This window comes from Lithobates pipiens, unplaced genomic scaffold (assembly GCF_037356315.1).
Source record: "Lithobates pipiens isolate NorthernLeopardFrog02 unplaced genomic scaffold, aLitPip1_a1.2 Scaffold_13, whole genome shotgun sequence".
Taxonomy (NCBI): Eukaryota; Metazoa; Chordata; class Amphibia; order Anura; family Ranidae; genus Lithobates; species Lithobates pipiens.
In genome coordinates, this window is record NW_027507718.1 from 268,077,817 (window position 1) to 268,096,204 (window position 18,388).

Sequence of the window (18,388 nt, forward strand, 5' to 3'; positions counted from 1 at the left end):
CACAGCAATGTTTTAAAGATGTTATGGAACAAAGGTTAGCAGAAACAGAGTTTTGCGTCAGTGTTAAATAGCTTCCCAGAATCTTTTATTTGTGATGATTATTGTTACAAATTTTTAACATTTTAATGGCAAACAAAGTTTATCAAAGTGATGGGAACAAATTAGTCAAATGTTTTAATTACAAATACCCTTTTAATACAGATTATACCAGGGGTAGGCAACCTTTTGAGCACAATATAACAAAAAAATGTCAACTTCACCCTCTCAATCACGAAAAGGACCTCTGTACCTCCTGCACATCTACCCCACCTCTATACCTCCTGCACATCTGCCCCACCTCTGTACCTCCTGTACACCTTCCACACTTCTATATCTCCTGCACATCTGCCCCACCTCTGTACCTCCTGTACACCTTCCACACTTCTATACCTCCTGCACATCTGTCCCACCTCTGTACCTCCTGTACACCTTCCACACTTCTATACCTCCTGCACATCTGTCCCACCTCTGTACCTCCTGCACACCTTCCACACTTCTATACCTCCTGCACATCTGTCCCACCTCTGTACCTCCTGTACACCTTCCACACTTCTATACCTCCTGCACATCTGTCCCACCTCTGTACCTCCTGCACACCTTCCACACTTCTATACCTCCTGCACATCTGCCCCACCTCTGTACCTCCTGCACACCTTCCACACTTCTATACATCCTGCACATCTGTCCCACCTCTGTACCTCCTGCACACCTTCCACACTTCTATATCTCCTGCACATCTGCCCCACCTCTGTACCTCCTGCACACCTTCCACACTTCTATACCTCCTGCACATCTGTCCCACCTCTGTACCTCCTGCACACCTTCCACACTTCTATATCTCCTGCACATCTGCCCCACCTCTGTACCTCCTGCACATCTGCCCCACCTCTATACCTCCTGCACATCTGCCCCACCCCTGTACCTCCTGCACACCTTCTACACTTCTATACCTCCTGCACATCCATCCCACCTCTGTACCTCCTGCACATCTGTCCCACCTCTGTACCTCCTGCACATCTGCCCCACCTCTATAACTCCTGCACATCTGTTCCACCTCTGTACCTCCTGCACATCTTCCCCACCTCTGTACCTCCTGCACATCTTCCCCACTTCTATAACTTCTGCACATCTGTCCCACCTCTATACCCCCTGCACATCTTCCCCATCTCTATACCTCCTGCACATCTTCCCCACCTCTATACCTCCTGCACATCTGTCCCACCTCTGTACCCCCTGCACATCTGCCCCACCTCTGTACCTCCTGCACATCTGCCCCACCTCTGTACCTCCTGCACATCTGCCCCACCTCTGTACCCCCTGCACATCTTCCCCACTTCTTTACCTCATGCACATCTGTCCCACCTCTATACCCCCTGCACATCTTCCCCACCTCTGTACCTCCTGCACATCTGTCCCACCTCTATACCCCCTGCACATTTGTCCCACCTCTGTACCCCCTGCACATCCGTCCCACCTCTGTACCTCCTGCACATCTGTCCCACCTCTGTACCCCCTGCACATCTGCCCCACCTCTGTACCTCCTGCACATCTGTACCACCTCTGTACCATCTGTCCCACCTCTGTACCCCTCATATGTTCCACTGGTGTACCTTCTTTCTCCTCTGCTCCATGGCTGTACCCCCTTCTCATCCCTCCCACCACTGTACCTTTCTGCACATCTGCTCCACCGCCGTATCCCCATGGTCTTCTGTCTCACTACTAAATTACCTTCTCATTTGTCCTAACACTGAACTTATCTGCTCATCTGCCCCAACACTGTAACCCTCTTTCTCATCTGCCCCACCAATGTACCTCCTGCTCATTTGTCTCACCTCTGTACCCCCCTGCTCTTCTGCCCCACCACTGTAACCCCCTGCTCATCTGTCCCACCAATACACCTCCTTTCACATCTGCCCCACTGCTCTACTCCCCTGCTTTTCTGTCCCACCACTAAACCCCCTTCTTATCTGCCCCACCGCTGTACCTTCCTGCTCATCTATGATATATGTGTTATGCACAGTGGTGAAAGGAAGCAGAGATGAGACTAGGCTTGCCACCTTTTTTTCAAGCCAAATTGGAACACTTTAGTGGTGAACAGCAATTTTACTGCTGTAAAGGGGAACTCTGATTTAAAGGATTTACTGCTCACCAAGCCTCCAACTTACATCAGAGTTCCCAGTATTCCCCCTTAAATTGATGTCCTTAAAGCCCGCTTTACATCAGACTCCACAGGGCATCCCTTACCTTAGTATACTCACTTGCCTGGAGGCAGGAGAGAGCAGGGAGGAAAGGGGGAGCCTTCAGTTACAGACATTGAATGGTGATCCATTAGGTGATCCTAATGGTGATCACTAACCTGAGGATGAAGGCTCAGGCATCGACACCTTTCATCCACCATGTATCTGAGCTGAGTTGCTGAGTTTCAAACTTCCAGCCCACACATCCCTTTCCTGAGATACAGAACATTGGGATTGGAGTGTGGGGTAGGGGTGGGAGGAGGAGGAGCAGATCAAGCTCTCTCCTCTGTCCATGTATGGGGGTGGGGCCCTTGTGCACACCTGTGCACTTGGCATTTGTGGTACTTGATTACTTGGGGAGCCACAGTCCATTCTGAATATTGTGTCTGGGTTTCAGATGGTCTGAAACCTGGACACACAATTCAAAACCTGAACTGTCCAGGCGAATCCCAGACAGGTGGCAAACCTACATAAGACACATATACCTGTCCTGGCACACTCATCCTGCTAATCCATCTCTTGCATCCAGCCCACGTGCTTGTATGTGATGTATGTGAGTACCGGGGTTCAGCAGTAAGTGACGCAAAGTTTCAGGAATAATTTCAACAAACAGAAGCTCAACGGTAATTCCACAAACTGTCACCTGATTGTGTTTTTTTCAATCACAGTGAAATGCCTTCTTTCTGAGATTGGTAGTGGCAACCAAGCGAGTCACCTTCCTTCAGATGGTGGACGGGGCTAGCCAGACTGTGATTTGCTTTAGCAGTTGACAATGACAGTCCTCCTCTTCCTGGAAACAGGGACTGCCCCAACCCCTAGCAGAACTGCACCCAATCTCTTCCCCATCACAAAAGCTGGCGATCGCAGCTACAACAGTTAGAGAACCAAACAATGTTACCCATCTTTTACAATGTGTGGGGGCACAGTGCCTCCCCCTCAGTGCAGGGGCAGCATGGGGAACTCTGAAATTGGAATGAATTAGTGTCTCACTGACACTTCCCTGAGCTGCTCTGCTGATGGGGAGGGAGTCGATTGCCGGCAAAAGAGGCTTTGCGTGCCACTTGCGGCACCTGTGCCAGGAGTTGCCTACCCCAGGGTTATACAGTATATGCGATACATAGTTTTGCAAAGTATGCCTAACTCCCCCCCATCTCCCATTTTTTGCTGTGTCAATGACATCACAAGGGGGCGGGGTCACCCAGTAACATTACGTGTGCCCTCTCTTCTTAGTTAATTTAACAATGGGTGTGGACCAGTATTCAATGTGATTGAGGCTGTATTTACTTTTGGGGGCATTTAAAAAAAATTTTTAAATAAAGGACTTGTCAAAAACTTGTTCTGGGTTTTTATTTACTTTGGCTATTTTTTTAAGTGAATGAGTAGGGGTAAAAGGGGGTTTTCAGATTCAAATATGTCACCCTCCTCACCCCCACAGCCACCAGTCCAGGGTTGTGGGGAAGAGGCCCTTGCCTTCACCAACATGGGCACAAGATGCTTTTGCGGGAATCCACCCCTAAAGGACCCCCCCATGTTGAGGGCATGTGGCCTGGTATAGTTCAGGAATGGAGGGCTGCATGCTCCCCCTCGCCTTTACTGGTCTGCTGGGCTGCATGCTCCAATAAGGGCCTGGTATGGATTTTTTTTTTTTATTATAGCGGTTCTAAACCGCTGGACTTTTTTTTTTTTACACCCTGCAAGGCAAATTGTGCTAGTATGCATCTCATACTAGCACATTATGTTAAACTTACCTTAAAACAAAGCCCTCCAGCACCGAGATCTCAGAGCTGCAGTGGGCTCCCATCTTCACCCGTCTTGCTTCCGGGTTCACAGACTCGAGCTCTGTGACTGGCCAGAGTCGTGATGACGTCACTCCCATGCATGTGCATGGGAGCCGCGGATTATGGCTCGTGGCTTGAAGGAATGGCACAGCTGCCCGTTCCTTCAGAGCACACATGCCAGTGACATCATAGTAATGCAAATATCTCCTGAACAGTGTCCGTTTAGGAGATATTTACACTACCTATAGGTAAGCCTTATTATATGCTAACCTATAGGTAAAAGTTATAGAGGAAAGTTTTTTTTTAAACAAAGCCTGTAAATACTATTTTTTTCAGCTATATTCAGGCTGGTCATGTGACTCCTGGAGGCTCTCCTACTCCGATCCAGGGCTACAGCAAGAGGTGCCAAGATCTCCCTCTGACACCACCTGTGGAGGTCATGTGACCACCGCGCTGGCCACTCAGCCCCTCCTGCTGTAGCCGCTGTATGAGAGGGGCTGGCAGTGACAATTTTTTTACTTTTCTTTTCTACTAATAGCGGTGAGGGGGGGGCAGAGCTGCGGATGACAAAGGCATGTTGTAAACGGACCACGGTAATCAGGGCTCAGCAGCCATGATTATCTTGGTCAGTACACAGAGGAGGACACAGGAATTGGCAGGATCAACCAGGTTTTTTACAGCTTAGATAGGGGCAGGTTAGACAGCACAAGCACTGTCCTGTCTAACTTGCTTAAAGGGAACAGGAGTTCTCTTTAATTTTTTAGGGTTACAAATACTTTAAAGTCGACCTGATTTACTAAAACCAATTTCAAAAGGAAAGAATTAAGAGACAAAAAAGAGGGTGAATAATAAGGAGAAAGAAGAATAAAAAAAGGGCATGGTATGTGGAACAAGAAATACCTTCACCCATTGTTCATTATGGTATGCTGCAATGCTCACAATATTTTAATCTAGGTGCCCAATGGTATATCAGGCCCCTACTATAGTCCTTTAGTCTTAAATTAGACTATTAACCTTAAATAGCTAATAACTTTGATTTGCATCCACAAAGTTAATTTCATATTTAGACTAAGCCCTCGAAATGACATATCAAATATCGATGACAACAGTCTGCGGCATAACAGTTATAATCTGTGCAGGAAAGAATGTGTTTATGCACTTACAGTATATATGACTTATCACATGGACACATTCTGAAGGTGGGTGTAGCTAAGATCACAAATAACTGAAATTCTTAGATAGTCTGCTTTTTGTCAAACACTTCTTTGAATAGCAAGAAAAATGTTTCCACTGTAACTTTTTGTGATTGCTATCTCTTTGTTTCTTAGATGAAGCCACAATCATTTTAGACTTTTTAAATGCACTTTCTTTCTTTTAGAAATGTTATACATAACGAGATGTTGAGAGATATTACTTTTACAACAATGTACCTGTATTTATCGGTGTATAACACGCACATTCATTTTAAGAGGGACGTTTTAAGAAGAAAAATGTAAATTTTAAATAAGGATCTTTGAAGCAAAATAAGGATCAGTGCCCATGTGCAGCCTCACCATTGCCATCAATGCAGCAGCCTCACCACTGCCATCAATGAAGCAGCCTCACAAGTGCCATCAATGCAGCAGCCTCACAAGTGCCATCAATGCAGCAGCCTCACAAGTGCCATTAATGCAGCAGCCTTACAAGTGCCATCAATACAGCAGCTTCACCATTGCCATCAATGCAGCAGCCTTACCATTGCCATCAGTGCAGCAGCCTCACAATTTCCTTCAATGCAGCAGCCTCACCATTGCCATCAGTGCAGAAGCCTCACCATTGCCATCAGTGCAGTCTGATCTATGCCCATCTGCAGCCTAGAGGGGACAGGGAGGGGGCGGGACAACCCCCGACAGATTACATTCAGTGAGAATCTCCTATGATAGACAGAACAGTGGTCCAATGGCAGCCCAGGAGACGGGACTTCCTATTACAGAGGCCACCAAGTAAACAGGAGATTCTCACTGTATGTAATCTGATGGCACTCGTTCCGCCCCCCTCCCTGTCCCCTCCGAGGCAGCTAAAATCGAAGTATTGGCGTATAACACACACGCGCTATTTGCACCCAATTTTCAGGGTGAAAAAGCGTGTGTTATATGCCAATAAATACAGTAATTAACTGCATTTGTTAGACCTACAGTAGTGGAGAAAATTTTCTGTTTTACTTCCCATTACAATTTTTGTCATGCATTTGGAATTTTGACAGTTTAACCACTTAACGGGGTGTTCCAGCTGGAATTTTTTATTTTTTTTTAAAAGTCAGCAGCTACAAACACTGTAGCTGTTGACTTTTAATAAGGACACTTACCTGTCCAGGGCGCCCACAATGTCGTGATGCCGTCCCTCGATTCTCGGGTCCCGGCGCCGCCATCCTCACTAAGGGAAACAGGCAGTGGAGCCTTGAGGCTTCACTGCCCATTTCCTACTGCGTATAGACGAGTCGCTCGGCGATTTGTGAATGGGTCACGCTGTGTTTTGAGACACACACAGTTCCCAGAACACAATGAGCCCCATTCCCCAGAAAACAACGTGAGGAGGAGAAAAGACTGAAGATCACCGCGGAGTAGGAAGAGGCAGATTAGGAAGACTGCCTAGCAACAGGGGTTTCTGGTACGTAAAAACATATTATTTTTTCAAATGTTTATTTTTTTGTTTTTTTAAGAATATTAATGCTATTTTTTTTTTTTTTGTTTAGGGTGGCCCTTCACTTTAAGGACTAAGCCTCTTTCTGAGATTTGTTTTTTACAAGTTAAAAAAAATTTTTTGCTAGAAAATTACTTAAAACCCGCAAACATTATATATATTTTTTTCGAACACCCTAGAGAATAAAATAATGGTCATTGCAATACTTTCTGTCACACCGTATTTGTGCATCGGTCTTACAAGCGCACTTTTTTTGAAAAAATAATTTTTTTTCAATTCAAAAATAAGACAACAGTAAATTTAGCCCAATTTATTTTATATTGTGAAAGATAATGTTACGCCGAGTAAATTGATACCCAACATGTCACGCTTCAAAATTGCGCCCGCTCATGGAATGGCGACAAACTTTTATCCTTAAAAATCTCCATAGGCGACATTTAAAAAATTCTACAGGTTGCATGTTTTGAGTTACAGAGGAGGTCTAGGGCTAGAATTATTGCTCTCGCTCTACCAATTGCGACGATACCTCACATGTGTGGTTTGAACACTGTTTTCATATACGGCGCTACTCACGTATGCGTTCGCTTCTTTGCGTGAGCTTGGCGGGACGGGGTGTGTTTAAAATTTTTTTTTCTTATTTCGATATCCTTCCCCAAAGTAGGGACGTACATAGGCATGCGGCGGTCGGTAAGTGGTTAAAAATTCAACATCAAAACAGTGTCACAGACTTCTAAATACTGTTTAGTGGTAAAAATAAGTGTGAAATGTAAGATTTCGGTGGGTGTAAAAAGATGTCCGCTTGGCGACTTCAGACTGTAGGCTTAGTGTGGCCAAGTGTCGGGTGTACCAAGACGGCCATGATGGAATGTCACTTCCGTTACAAAATCTGATAGGTCACCTAATCTGACGGAACACAGGCAGCAAGTTACCATGGGATATGTAGTCCCTAGAAATTGAAAGTAAACAGCAGAGGAGAAGCTGTAAAACATGCAGGGAATACAGGAAGTCGTGGAGCCATCAGACAGGTAGAAATCACAACATGAAAGTTACATTTTTAGGTAAGTTTATATTGGAGTGTCAAAAATAACTATTATTTGTATTATAACGTGAAAGTGTATGCTGTGAGCCTAGAATTCTTTTAAATTGTTCTTAGCTGTTGTATTTCTTATGGTTCACTACCATAATGGCTGAATGACAAAAACATTAGCTGGGAATTCAATAATAACTCTCACTGAATTTGGAGCAGTCTGGGAATACTTTCTAAGTAGCAGCGATTCTTAGTATTCTTAGCACTTTTTGTCTAGAGGCACACAGTTAGTAGCATGGCTCCTAGAATCTACTACAGAGGGGCAGAGTTCCTGTATGAATGACGATCTCCCCCGGGGCTGAGGTGAGGAATTGCCTCATTCCTGCCGGGGGAGATCGTCATTCCTGTCCTCTGCATCCCCTGGACATAGGTTGGGCATCACCTTTGGGCTGGATAGTAAGTTATAGCATCCCCCTTTTCTTGAGAGATGGTTCTCCGTTTAAAGGTTATCCCATATTTACAGATATTCTTGATTTAATTTCAGAGCATTTTTACTCCTGATGATTGGCAAGAGCAATGAAACATGCGTCGAGTATATATCCAACTGATGCCCAGACCAGCTTGGCTTACCATGAGCAATTGCTTATGTTTATTGATTTTGTGAATGGATGAATGTGTCTATGCATTTGCATTGTTAACCACTTCAGCCCCGGACCATTTTGCTGGTCAAAGACCAGACCACTTTTTGCGATTCGGCGCTGCGTCGCTTTAACTGACAATTGCGCGATCATGCGACGTGGCTCCCAAACAAAATTGACGTCCTTTTTTTCCCACAAGTAGAGATTTCTTTTGGTGGTATTTGATCACCCCTGCGGTTTTTATTTTTTGCGCTATAAACAAAAATAGAGCGACAATTTTGAAAAAAAGGCATTATTTTTACTTTTAGTTATAATAAATATCCCCCAAAAATATATAAATTTTTTTTTTTCCCTCAGTTTAGGCCGATACATATTCTTCTACATATTTTTGGTAAAAATAATTGCAATAAGCGATTATTGATTGGTTTGCGCAAAAGTTATAGCGTTTACAAAATAGGGGATAGTTGTATGGCATTTTTAATAATATTTTTTTTTTTACTAGTAATGGCGGTGATTAGCGATTTTTATTGTGACTGCAACATTATGGCGGACCAATTGGACATTTTTGACACATTTTTGGGACCATTGTCATTTATACAGCAATCACTGCTATATAAATGCAGTGATTCCTGTGTAAATGACACTGGCAGTGAAGGGGTTAACCAGTGGGTGGCAGTGTAGGGGTTAAATGTTCCTAGGGGTGTGTTACTAACTGTTGGGGGCTGGGCTTTAATTTAGTGAACACTGATCTCTGCTCCAATCACATGGAGCAGAGATCAGCGTCACTAGTTGCTAGGCAGAATGGGGAGATGTTGTTTACAACGGCATCTCTCCGTTCAGCCGCCCCGTGAGACAATCGCGGGTATGCCCATGGCGATCGAGTCCGCGGGACCCGCGACCGGACTCACGGGGGTCCGGACCAGCACGCGAGTGCGCTGGCGTACTCGCAATGGCAGGGCGGCATTAAAGATTGGACGTACCTGTACGCCAATATGCCTGCCCGTGCCATTCTGCCGACATACATCGGCGTGCGCTGGTCGGGAACTGGTTAATGATGTATTATATTCTGTAGAATAACTATATATTTAAAGAAATGTATTTAAATAATTGTACCATAGTAAATTGTGTCCTGTATCCCAGATTGACACTTTTCATGATGTGATTTGTACTTAATAAACAATTTTAAGTATCCATTTAGTGACATGCCTCATTCAAAGTCCCATTTCCCTCTCTTTCTTTTTAAACGTTAATTTCTAACAATGTAATTGTATTCATTTCAAAAGCTAATGCTAAAACAAATGAGATTTTGAAGTACTTTTAAAGGACATTTGTCGTGTCATCATATGTACTGAGAATTTTTATACGATTGTTTGTACAATTATTCATACAAACATTTGCTTAAAAATCTACGGGTGTATGGCCTGTAGTTGATGAGCACCAAACAACTTGTGAGAGGAATGGCAAGCTAGATAAGTGGCTCGTAAGAGGTTTTGCAGGCAGTTTAAAAAAGGTAAGTAGGAGTAAGTAGGCGCTAGATTGGTACCGACGGGAGTAGGATCTGAATTGCATGAGCAGAGATGGATGACACCAAAGGTAAAATGGTTACTAATGAATGTTGAAACCTTTTCTGGAGCCTATATCTGCACCACCTTCTTTAAAAACATAATTACTGGTACCCTGGTCCCTGACACATGATAAGGATTTATGAGCGTCTCAGGCTCTGCAGAATGCTTCATAAACATGTACTTTTGGGATGGCTATGAATGCATGCTTATGTCAACAGAGAGGGAGAGCCAGGAGGATTGAGGGCACCGATGGAAATATTTTGGAGGAAAAATAGTTCCAACAGTTTTCTAACCTCATTGGCTGTTTAGTGGAAAGCAGATAGATAGCCAATAACTATTACCAGGCTAGGCGACATCATCTCTTATCCATTGCCTTAGCAAGCATAACAACACAGAGGTCCGACTGTCACTATCACGAGTAGAAGGAAATCTTTTCTAAAAATGTTCAGTATTCTTATCATTTTACATTTTAGTTTTCAATATACAATGTAACAAACTCATTGACTGTTTATGGAAAGCAGATAGATAGCCGACAACTGTTACCGGACTGGGTGACATCTCATATCCATTGCCTTAGGCAAGCATACATTTCTGAAGTCCAATTGTCACTTTCAAGATTAGAATGAGATATTTTCTAAAAACGTTCAGTCTATTTATACTTTTACATTTTAGTTTTCAATATTAAAAAAAAAATATTAAAAAAGTATTAAAAATAAATAAATACAAATCTTGGGTACAATAAATAAATAAATGAATAAAAATCTTGGTTACAAGAGACATTTAGGCTCTGTTTACATCTAGGCGTTTCTATTTTACAGGCGTTTTTTTGGGCGTTTTGAATGTTCAAAAGGTCACCAAAGTAAAAGCATTAAAACGCCTGTCATCTGCCAAAAAAGAAGCTCATGTACTTTTGAGCGGTAGGGCGTTTTGCTTTAGGCGGTAGTACGCTCAGATGTGAACAGGGGCCATTGAAATGAATGGGATTTGTCTTGTTGGGCATTTTTAATGCTGAGGCTTAGAGCAGAAAAACGTCCAAAAACGCCAAAATGTGAACGGAGCCTAAATGTATTTGTACATGCAGTTCACACTTTTTGCTGCTGCTATCTCTTTACCCAAAGTTTACTCCTTGTATGTGATCTGCCTGGTTGCATAAAGAAAATAATTCTGCACTGTGGGATTGTGATACATTTTGGAGTGCAGACCAGCCACTTACTTCTAAAATACACAGAAAACATTCTGTTTAAATATCAGTACTCGCAGTTTGATTTTTTTTTTCAATCCCTGCTGCATGATGACAAATTTAGGCTGATTGCAGGTTTAATTTTTTTGTATCTGTATATTTTGTATATAGATCAGATGCAATTAAACAGGATATTTAATGGCAAACAAGTAAACTTCCTTACTTGCCCAGCTGTGCTCATTGTGACGTCTCTGTTGATGTTGGATGTGCAGGCTGCTTTCTCCAAGTGCACGGAATACTGCCTGATATGGTTTAAATATCCCACTGCTTCTCCAGCCCCCAACCCTCCCATGCCTCTCCTCCCTTGCTATTACTATACTACAGTACAGATAACACACGTAATAAAAAGGCACCACTGCTCATAAACATAAACGTAACTTAAGCTATTGTTAAGTAGCAAGGCTGTATTGATCTTATTTTAAAAAAAGAGACCTTTACCCTAATTACATTATGCTGCAATGAGAAGTTGGCTGAGCTGCTAACAGTGACAAATCTAAAGAAGATGCAGAAGTTAAAAAAATTGCCCATGCACACAGCTGCATAAAACTCAGTAAACCTGTGTTGTATTCAGATCCATAATAGAAACATCTGTGCCCAAGATCAGTAATTTATGCATGTATGCATATATAAAAACACATTTATATGGTTCTGCTCATAGGGTCTCCTTGTTTGCAGATGACATCCTATTGACTGTGACATCACCCATGTTGCCTAATTTATTCTCTCTTTTGGAGGCATTTGCGTCTCTTTCAGGTCTACATGTTAACCCTACTAAGTCTAAGGCGATGTCCGTAAACCTTTACCCCCTGGAACTGACCTCTTTAAAAGCAAATTTCCAATTTCAATGGCTCCCCTCATTCCCCTTTTTGGGTATAGGTCTCACGCCTAAATATGAAGGACTGTACCAGGCCAATTTCCTTCCTCTCTTCAGAAAGCTCATTGACATGCTATCTTCCTGGTCCCGCTATCCTGGTTTGGAAGGATCTCTGTGGTTTGTATGACGTGCCTCCCAAAATTGTTGTATTTCTTTAGAAGATTACCAGTTCCAATCGACTCGTATATATTGCGAATTCACCAACGCAAGCTCTTGAAATTCGTCTGGGGTTCCACCCAACCCCGGATCAATAAGTGGACTTTGTATGCTCAGAGGATTAACGGGGGTCTATCGGTCCCCAATCTTCAAGCATACTACACGGCAGCGAACATAGCCCCATTATCTCATCTTCATTACACATATAAAATGCCTCTATGGGCCACTATTGATCTGGTTGAATCTCACCCTATTCCCATTTCCTCTGTCCCCTGGGTCCCTCCGCATGGGTTTGGGCCATGTATGACACACTCTCTTCGCCTTTGGGACTTTTCGGCAGAACTACTATCCACCCCACTTATGATTACTGCGCCTTACTCATTGCCCATTATTTCCCCACAGTTTTGAGAACTCTAAATAATTCTCGTGGTGGACGGATAATGAATTCACTGATGTTCATTCTCTGTTCACCCCTACAAGAATAATAACATTTGATGTTCTTTGATCTTCCCATGATAACCCCCTTTGGGAACATTACAGTTACCTTCAAATGAAACACTTCCTCCAAAAACTTACAAAGGCCTCAATTATTTCCTCTAGGGCACCCCCAATGAGATTGAGGGAGAGAGACTTGGGTAAACAGTTGGATCCAGAGGACTGGCAGATCATGACAATAGCCCTTACTAAGAGTTCTAGGAATGTCCTCATTCTGCAAAATGCATATAATGTGTTCTAAAGATGGCATTATACGCCAGCTAGACTAGCTCATTTTAATTCCTCCAATTCCCCTCTTTGTTTTCGGGGTTGCTCGCAGAAGGCACCATGGCCCACATTTGGTGGACATGTTCTAAAGTATGTAGACTATGGGTCAGGGTCTATACCCTTCTTCGTAATATGCTCCATTACAACCTTATAAGAGACCCCTATGAAGCCCTTCTGTGTAAGCCTATCCTTGAACTTCTCCTCCCGGAACGCCAATTGGTTCTGCACATTTTTAATGCAACTAAGTTGACCATTGCGAAGGCATGGAAAACTACCATACTCAGCTTTGAAGCAGTTAAAAACCTCATGAACGACATTATGATTAATGAGAAACTGGTGGCCCTTACCTCTGATACTCACAATACATTTCTCAGGGTCTGGCAAGCAACCATGGATATCATACAACCAACCTTCCAAGTTCAACAACCTACTTCTCTCAATTTAAGAGTCTCCTGATGAACCCCCCCGACTCACAATGGACTCTTCCCCCTTTTCTTTCCCCCTTCTCTTTTCTCTCTCGTTCTTATGTCCTTCCTTGCTTTCTACATCCTGTCCAACCATTTCCTTTCTTTTTCTGCATACTTTTCTCTCTGTCACTTCTGGTTCCAGAAGTCGTTCTAGTGAAGATGGTTACAGTGATAAAAACAATTCTTTTTCTCTTTTATCCATAATTAATATGCAATTAATCGATGTATGTATGCATTCCTTTTTATTGTTTGGGATTTTCAAGCTTTTGCCTACCATACAGTATAATCTGGGGCATTGAATGATATTTTTTGCGACGTACAGCTGCTGTTTTCTTTTGTACTGATGAATATTGTACCGTGTATATAGCACCCCTTTGTTGGGATCTTCTTCTTCATGTTATGTTTGACATAACTATCACACTGTTGCACTAATCTGTTGAATTTACTTTTCTAACAATAAAGATTTTGTAAAATAAAAACACATTTACGTGTGTAAATTTAGATATTGGGAGTGAAAACTGAGTTAGAAGAAAAGAACACTTTTTCTGATGTTTTAGGCATAATCATGCTCTTTATTGACAAGATCATGTGTTTTTCCGCAGGATCTTGCTGGCAGCTTCTGCTCATTGATTTCATTACAGCCGTGTCTGTGAACTCTAAATGTATGAGATGAGGCACTAACAGTATAAAAAATGGCACTTGGCCAGAACTTGGCTATTTCGCTGAGTGGCTGTTCTTCTGTATTCAAAATGCAGCAGGGCAACCGCTCGGCACAGGATCACTGGAGTAGCGGTGTCTACTTCATTGATACCCAGCTTCCACGGTGAAAACTGCCTGGAATATGACATATTCACTGGATTCTGCATGTAGCTCTCCCATGTACTTTGTTACTGTGGGGTTGATTTACTAAAACTGGAAAGTGAAAAATCTGGTGCAAAGGTCACGGGTCTTATTTCGGTTTGTCCTTGCTGCTGCCTATTAATGACTCAGTCACCTCCAGAGATACAACTTCACCTGCTTCTGCAGCTTTTTTTTTTTCCTTTAGAGTACCATAGGTATATTCTAGGTGCATTTATGTGCATTTAAGCTGCCTAATTGCAGGCAATAAATCAGATCCCCAATGCAGAGGAAGCAACACTAAGGGCCACTCCAGTTCACAATCCACTAACTCCATAAAAGTCTATTATGGTATTTTAACACTGAGCTCTGCGTTGGCGTTTTCAAAACCTGTATTGTGCCATTTAACCACTTTCAGACCGGACCATTTTGCTGGTAAATGACCAGAGGTCTTTTTACACTTTGGCACTGCGCTGCTTTAACTGGTAATTGCGCGGTCATGCAATGTTGTACCCAAACAAAATTTGCGTCCTTTTCTTCCCACAAATAGAGCTTTCTTTTGATGGTATTTGATTGCCTCTGCGATTTTTATTTTTTGCGATATAAACGTAAAAAGACCGCAAATTTTGAAAAAAAATGATATTTTCTACTTTTTGTTATTAGAAAAATCCAATAAACTCAATTTTAGTCATACATTTAGGCCAAAATGTATTCAGCCACATGTCTTTGGTAAAAAAAAAGTCAATAATTGTATATTTATTGGTTTGCGCAAAAGTTGTCACATCTACAAACTAAGGTACGTTTTCTGGAATTTACGCAGCTTTTAGTTTAAGACTGCCTATCTCATTTCTTGAGGTGCTAAAATGGCAGGGCAGTACAAAACCCCCCCAAATGACCCCATTTTGGAAAGTAGACCCCCTAAGGAAATTGATAAGAGGCATGTTGAGCCCATTGAATATTTTATTTTTTTGCCTCAAGCGATTGAATAATGACAAAAAAAAAATTTTTTTTTTTTTTTTACACAAAGTTGTCACTAAATGATATATTGCTCACACATGCTATGGGCGTATGTGAAATGACACCCCAAAATAAATTCTGCTGCTTCTCCTGAGTACGGGGATACCACATATGTGGGACTTTTTGGGAGCCTAGCCGCGTACGGGGCCCCGAAAACCAAGCACCGCCTTCAGGCTTTCTAAGGGCGTAAATTTTTGAGTTCACTTCTCACTACCTATTACAGTTTTGAAGGCCATAAAATGCCAAGATGGCACAAAACCCCCACAAATGACCCCATTTTAGAAAGTAGACACCCCAAGCTATTTGCTGAGAGGCATGTTGAGTTCATGGAATATTTTATATTTTGCCACAAGTTGCGGGAAAATTACAAACTTTTTTTTTTTTTTTTTTTTTTTCACAAAGTTGTCACTAAATGATATATTGCTCACACATGCCATGGGCATATGTGAAATGACACCCCAAAATAAATTCTGCTGCTTCTCCTGAGTACGGGGATACCACATATGTGGGACTTTTTGGGAGCCTAGCCGCGTACGGGGCCCCGAAAACCAAGCACCGCCTTCAGGCTTTCTAAGGGCGTAAATATTTGACTTCACTCCTCACTACCTATTACAGTTTTGAAGGCCATAAAATGCCAAGATGGCACAAAACCCCCACAAATGACCCCATTTTAGAAAGTAGACACCCCAAGCTATTTGCTGAGAGGCATGTTGAGTCCATGGAATATTTTATATTTTGCCACAAGTTGCGGGAAAATTACAAACTTTTTTTTTTTTTTTTTTTTTTTCACAAAGTTGTCACTAAATGATATATTGCTCACGCATGCCATGGGCATATGTGAAATGACACCCCAAAATAAATTCTGCTGCTTCTCCTGAGTACGGGGATACCACATATGTGGGACTTTTTGGGAGCCTAGCCGCGTACGGGGCCCCGAAAACCAAGCACCGCCTTCAGGCTTTCTAAGGGCGTTACAGTTTTGAAGGCCATAAAATGCCAAGATGGCACAAACCCCCCCCAAATGACCCCATTTTGGAAAGTAGACACCCCTAAATTTAGGGGTACACTAGTGAGACTAGGTAATAAATGGCGGGTGCCCTGAAACTATAAAAAAATAACTAACCAACCAGCGTCACCTGTAACAGTTATATGGTGATCACTGGTGAAAGGGTTAACTAGGGGGCAATCAGGGGGCTTTATGCGGTAGTATATGGGGGTCCCTGGCGCTATAAAAAGCTGCGGCGAACCTAAATACCTACTTGCCTAACTAGCGTCACCTGTGACACTAATACAGCGATCAGAAAAACGATCGCTTATTAGGCTGGGTTCACACTGGAGCGATGCGGGAACGCCACGAATGCGCGGCGGGTTCCCGCATCGCATGCCTCCCGGCGGCAGTTCACACTGCCCTATGCGAACTGCTGGGAGTGTCAGTGAAATGTTACTGACACCCCCAGATCAGTTCGCATATCGCAGTGCGATCTGCAAACTCGGATCGCATGGTGTGAACACCCATGCGATCCGATTCTGCTGCGGGCCAAAAAAAGGGTCCCGTGCGAATTTGCGGCGGGTGCGGCGGGTGTGGCGGGTGCGGCGAATGGCTGAACTCGAATCGCACAGAGATCGGATGTGATTTGCACTGCAGTGCGAATCACATCCGTTCTCAAACCGCTGCAATCTGAACCCAGCCTTAGTGACACTGGCGACGGGGGGTGATCACGGGGTTAAACCTTTATTGGGGGGGTTAGGGGGGTACCTTAGAACTAAAGGGGGCTAACCCTAACTGCCCTAACAGTTATTAGTCACAAATGACACCCGCCGGGTGATCAGGGGGTTAAACCTTTATTAGGTAATAAATGGCGGGTGCCCTGAAACTATAAAAAAATAACTAACCAACCAGCGTCACCTGTAACAGTTATATGGTGATCACTGGTGAAAGGGTTAACTAGGGGGCAATCAGGGGGCTTTATGCGGTAGTATATGGGGGTCCCTGGCGCTATAAAAAGCTGCGGCGAACCTAAATACCTACCTGCCTAACTAGCGTCACCTGGGACACTAATACGGCGATCAGAAAAATGATCGCTTATTAGGCTGGGTTCACACTGGAGCGATGCGGAAACGCCGCGAATCCGCGGCGGGTTCCCGCATCGCATGCCTCCCGGCGGCAGTTCACACTGCCCTATGCGAACTGCTGGGAGTGTCAGTGAAATGTTACTGACACCCCCAGATCAGTTCGCATATCGCAGTGCGATCTGCAAACTCGGATCGCATGGTGTGAACACCCATGCGATCCGATTCTGCTGCGGGCCAAAAAAAGGGTCCCGTGCGAATTTGCGGCGGGTGCGGCGGGTGTGGCGGGTGCGGCGGGTGCGGCGAATGGCTGAACTCGAATCGCACAGAGATCGGATGTGATTTGCACTGCAGTGCGGTGCGAATCACATTCGTTCTCATAAACCGCTGCAATGTGAACCCAGCCTTAGTGACACTGGCGACGGGGGGTGATCACGGGGTTAAACCTTTATTGGGGGGGTTAGGGGGGTACATTAGAACTAAAGGGGGCTAACTCTAACTGCCCTAACAGTTATTACAGTCACAAATGACACCAATGCAAAAAAAAAAAAAAAAAAAAAAAAAATGACATTGGTGTCACTGTGACTGGGGGGCAGGGGTAATTGGGGGGGTGATCGGGGGGTAAAGGGGGGGTGTGAGTGTGCCTGGCATGTTCTACTGTGTGTGGGATGTGTTGGTGCAACTCACTGATCCGCTCTCCTCCGTGTCGGAACGAAAAATACCGACACGGAGGAGAGAATACATCACTTCCTCTCCTGTGTTTACATTACAGGAGAGGAAGTGATGTCACCGGGGATTTCTATTCGTCGGGAGCGATCGCGAGGGGGTGGCCATGAATGAATGGCCGTCCCCTCGTCCGGGATCGCTCCCGAACGAAAACCGACCGCCGCAGGCACCGGGCGGGGGCCCGATCGGGCCCCCGACCCGCGGGAGGCAAATCACGTACATGTACGTGCTTATGCCTGCCCGTGCCATTCTGCCGACGTACATCGGCGTTAGGCG

The 18,388-nt window shown here is 43.9% G+C and overlaps 1 protein-coding gene across 1 annotated transcript in view; it reads right to left on the bottom strand.

Annotated features, from left to right (window-relative positions):
- The window catches only part of LOC143974838 (all-trans-retinol dehydrogenase [NAD(+)] ADH4-like), a 38,358-nt gene extending 26,842 nt beyond the window's left edge, over window positions 1-11,516 (bottom strand). The window contains exon 1 of the mRNA XM_077476592.1: window positions 11,367-11,516. Coding sequence (XP_077332718.1) covers window positions 11,367-11,495 — 129 coding nt within the window. The 5' untranslated portion in view covers window positions 11,496-11,516. The remainder of the gene's footprint in view (window positions 1-11,366) is intronic.
- Window positions 11,517-18,388: the final 6,872 nt, after the last annotated feature.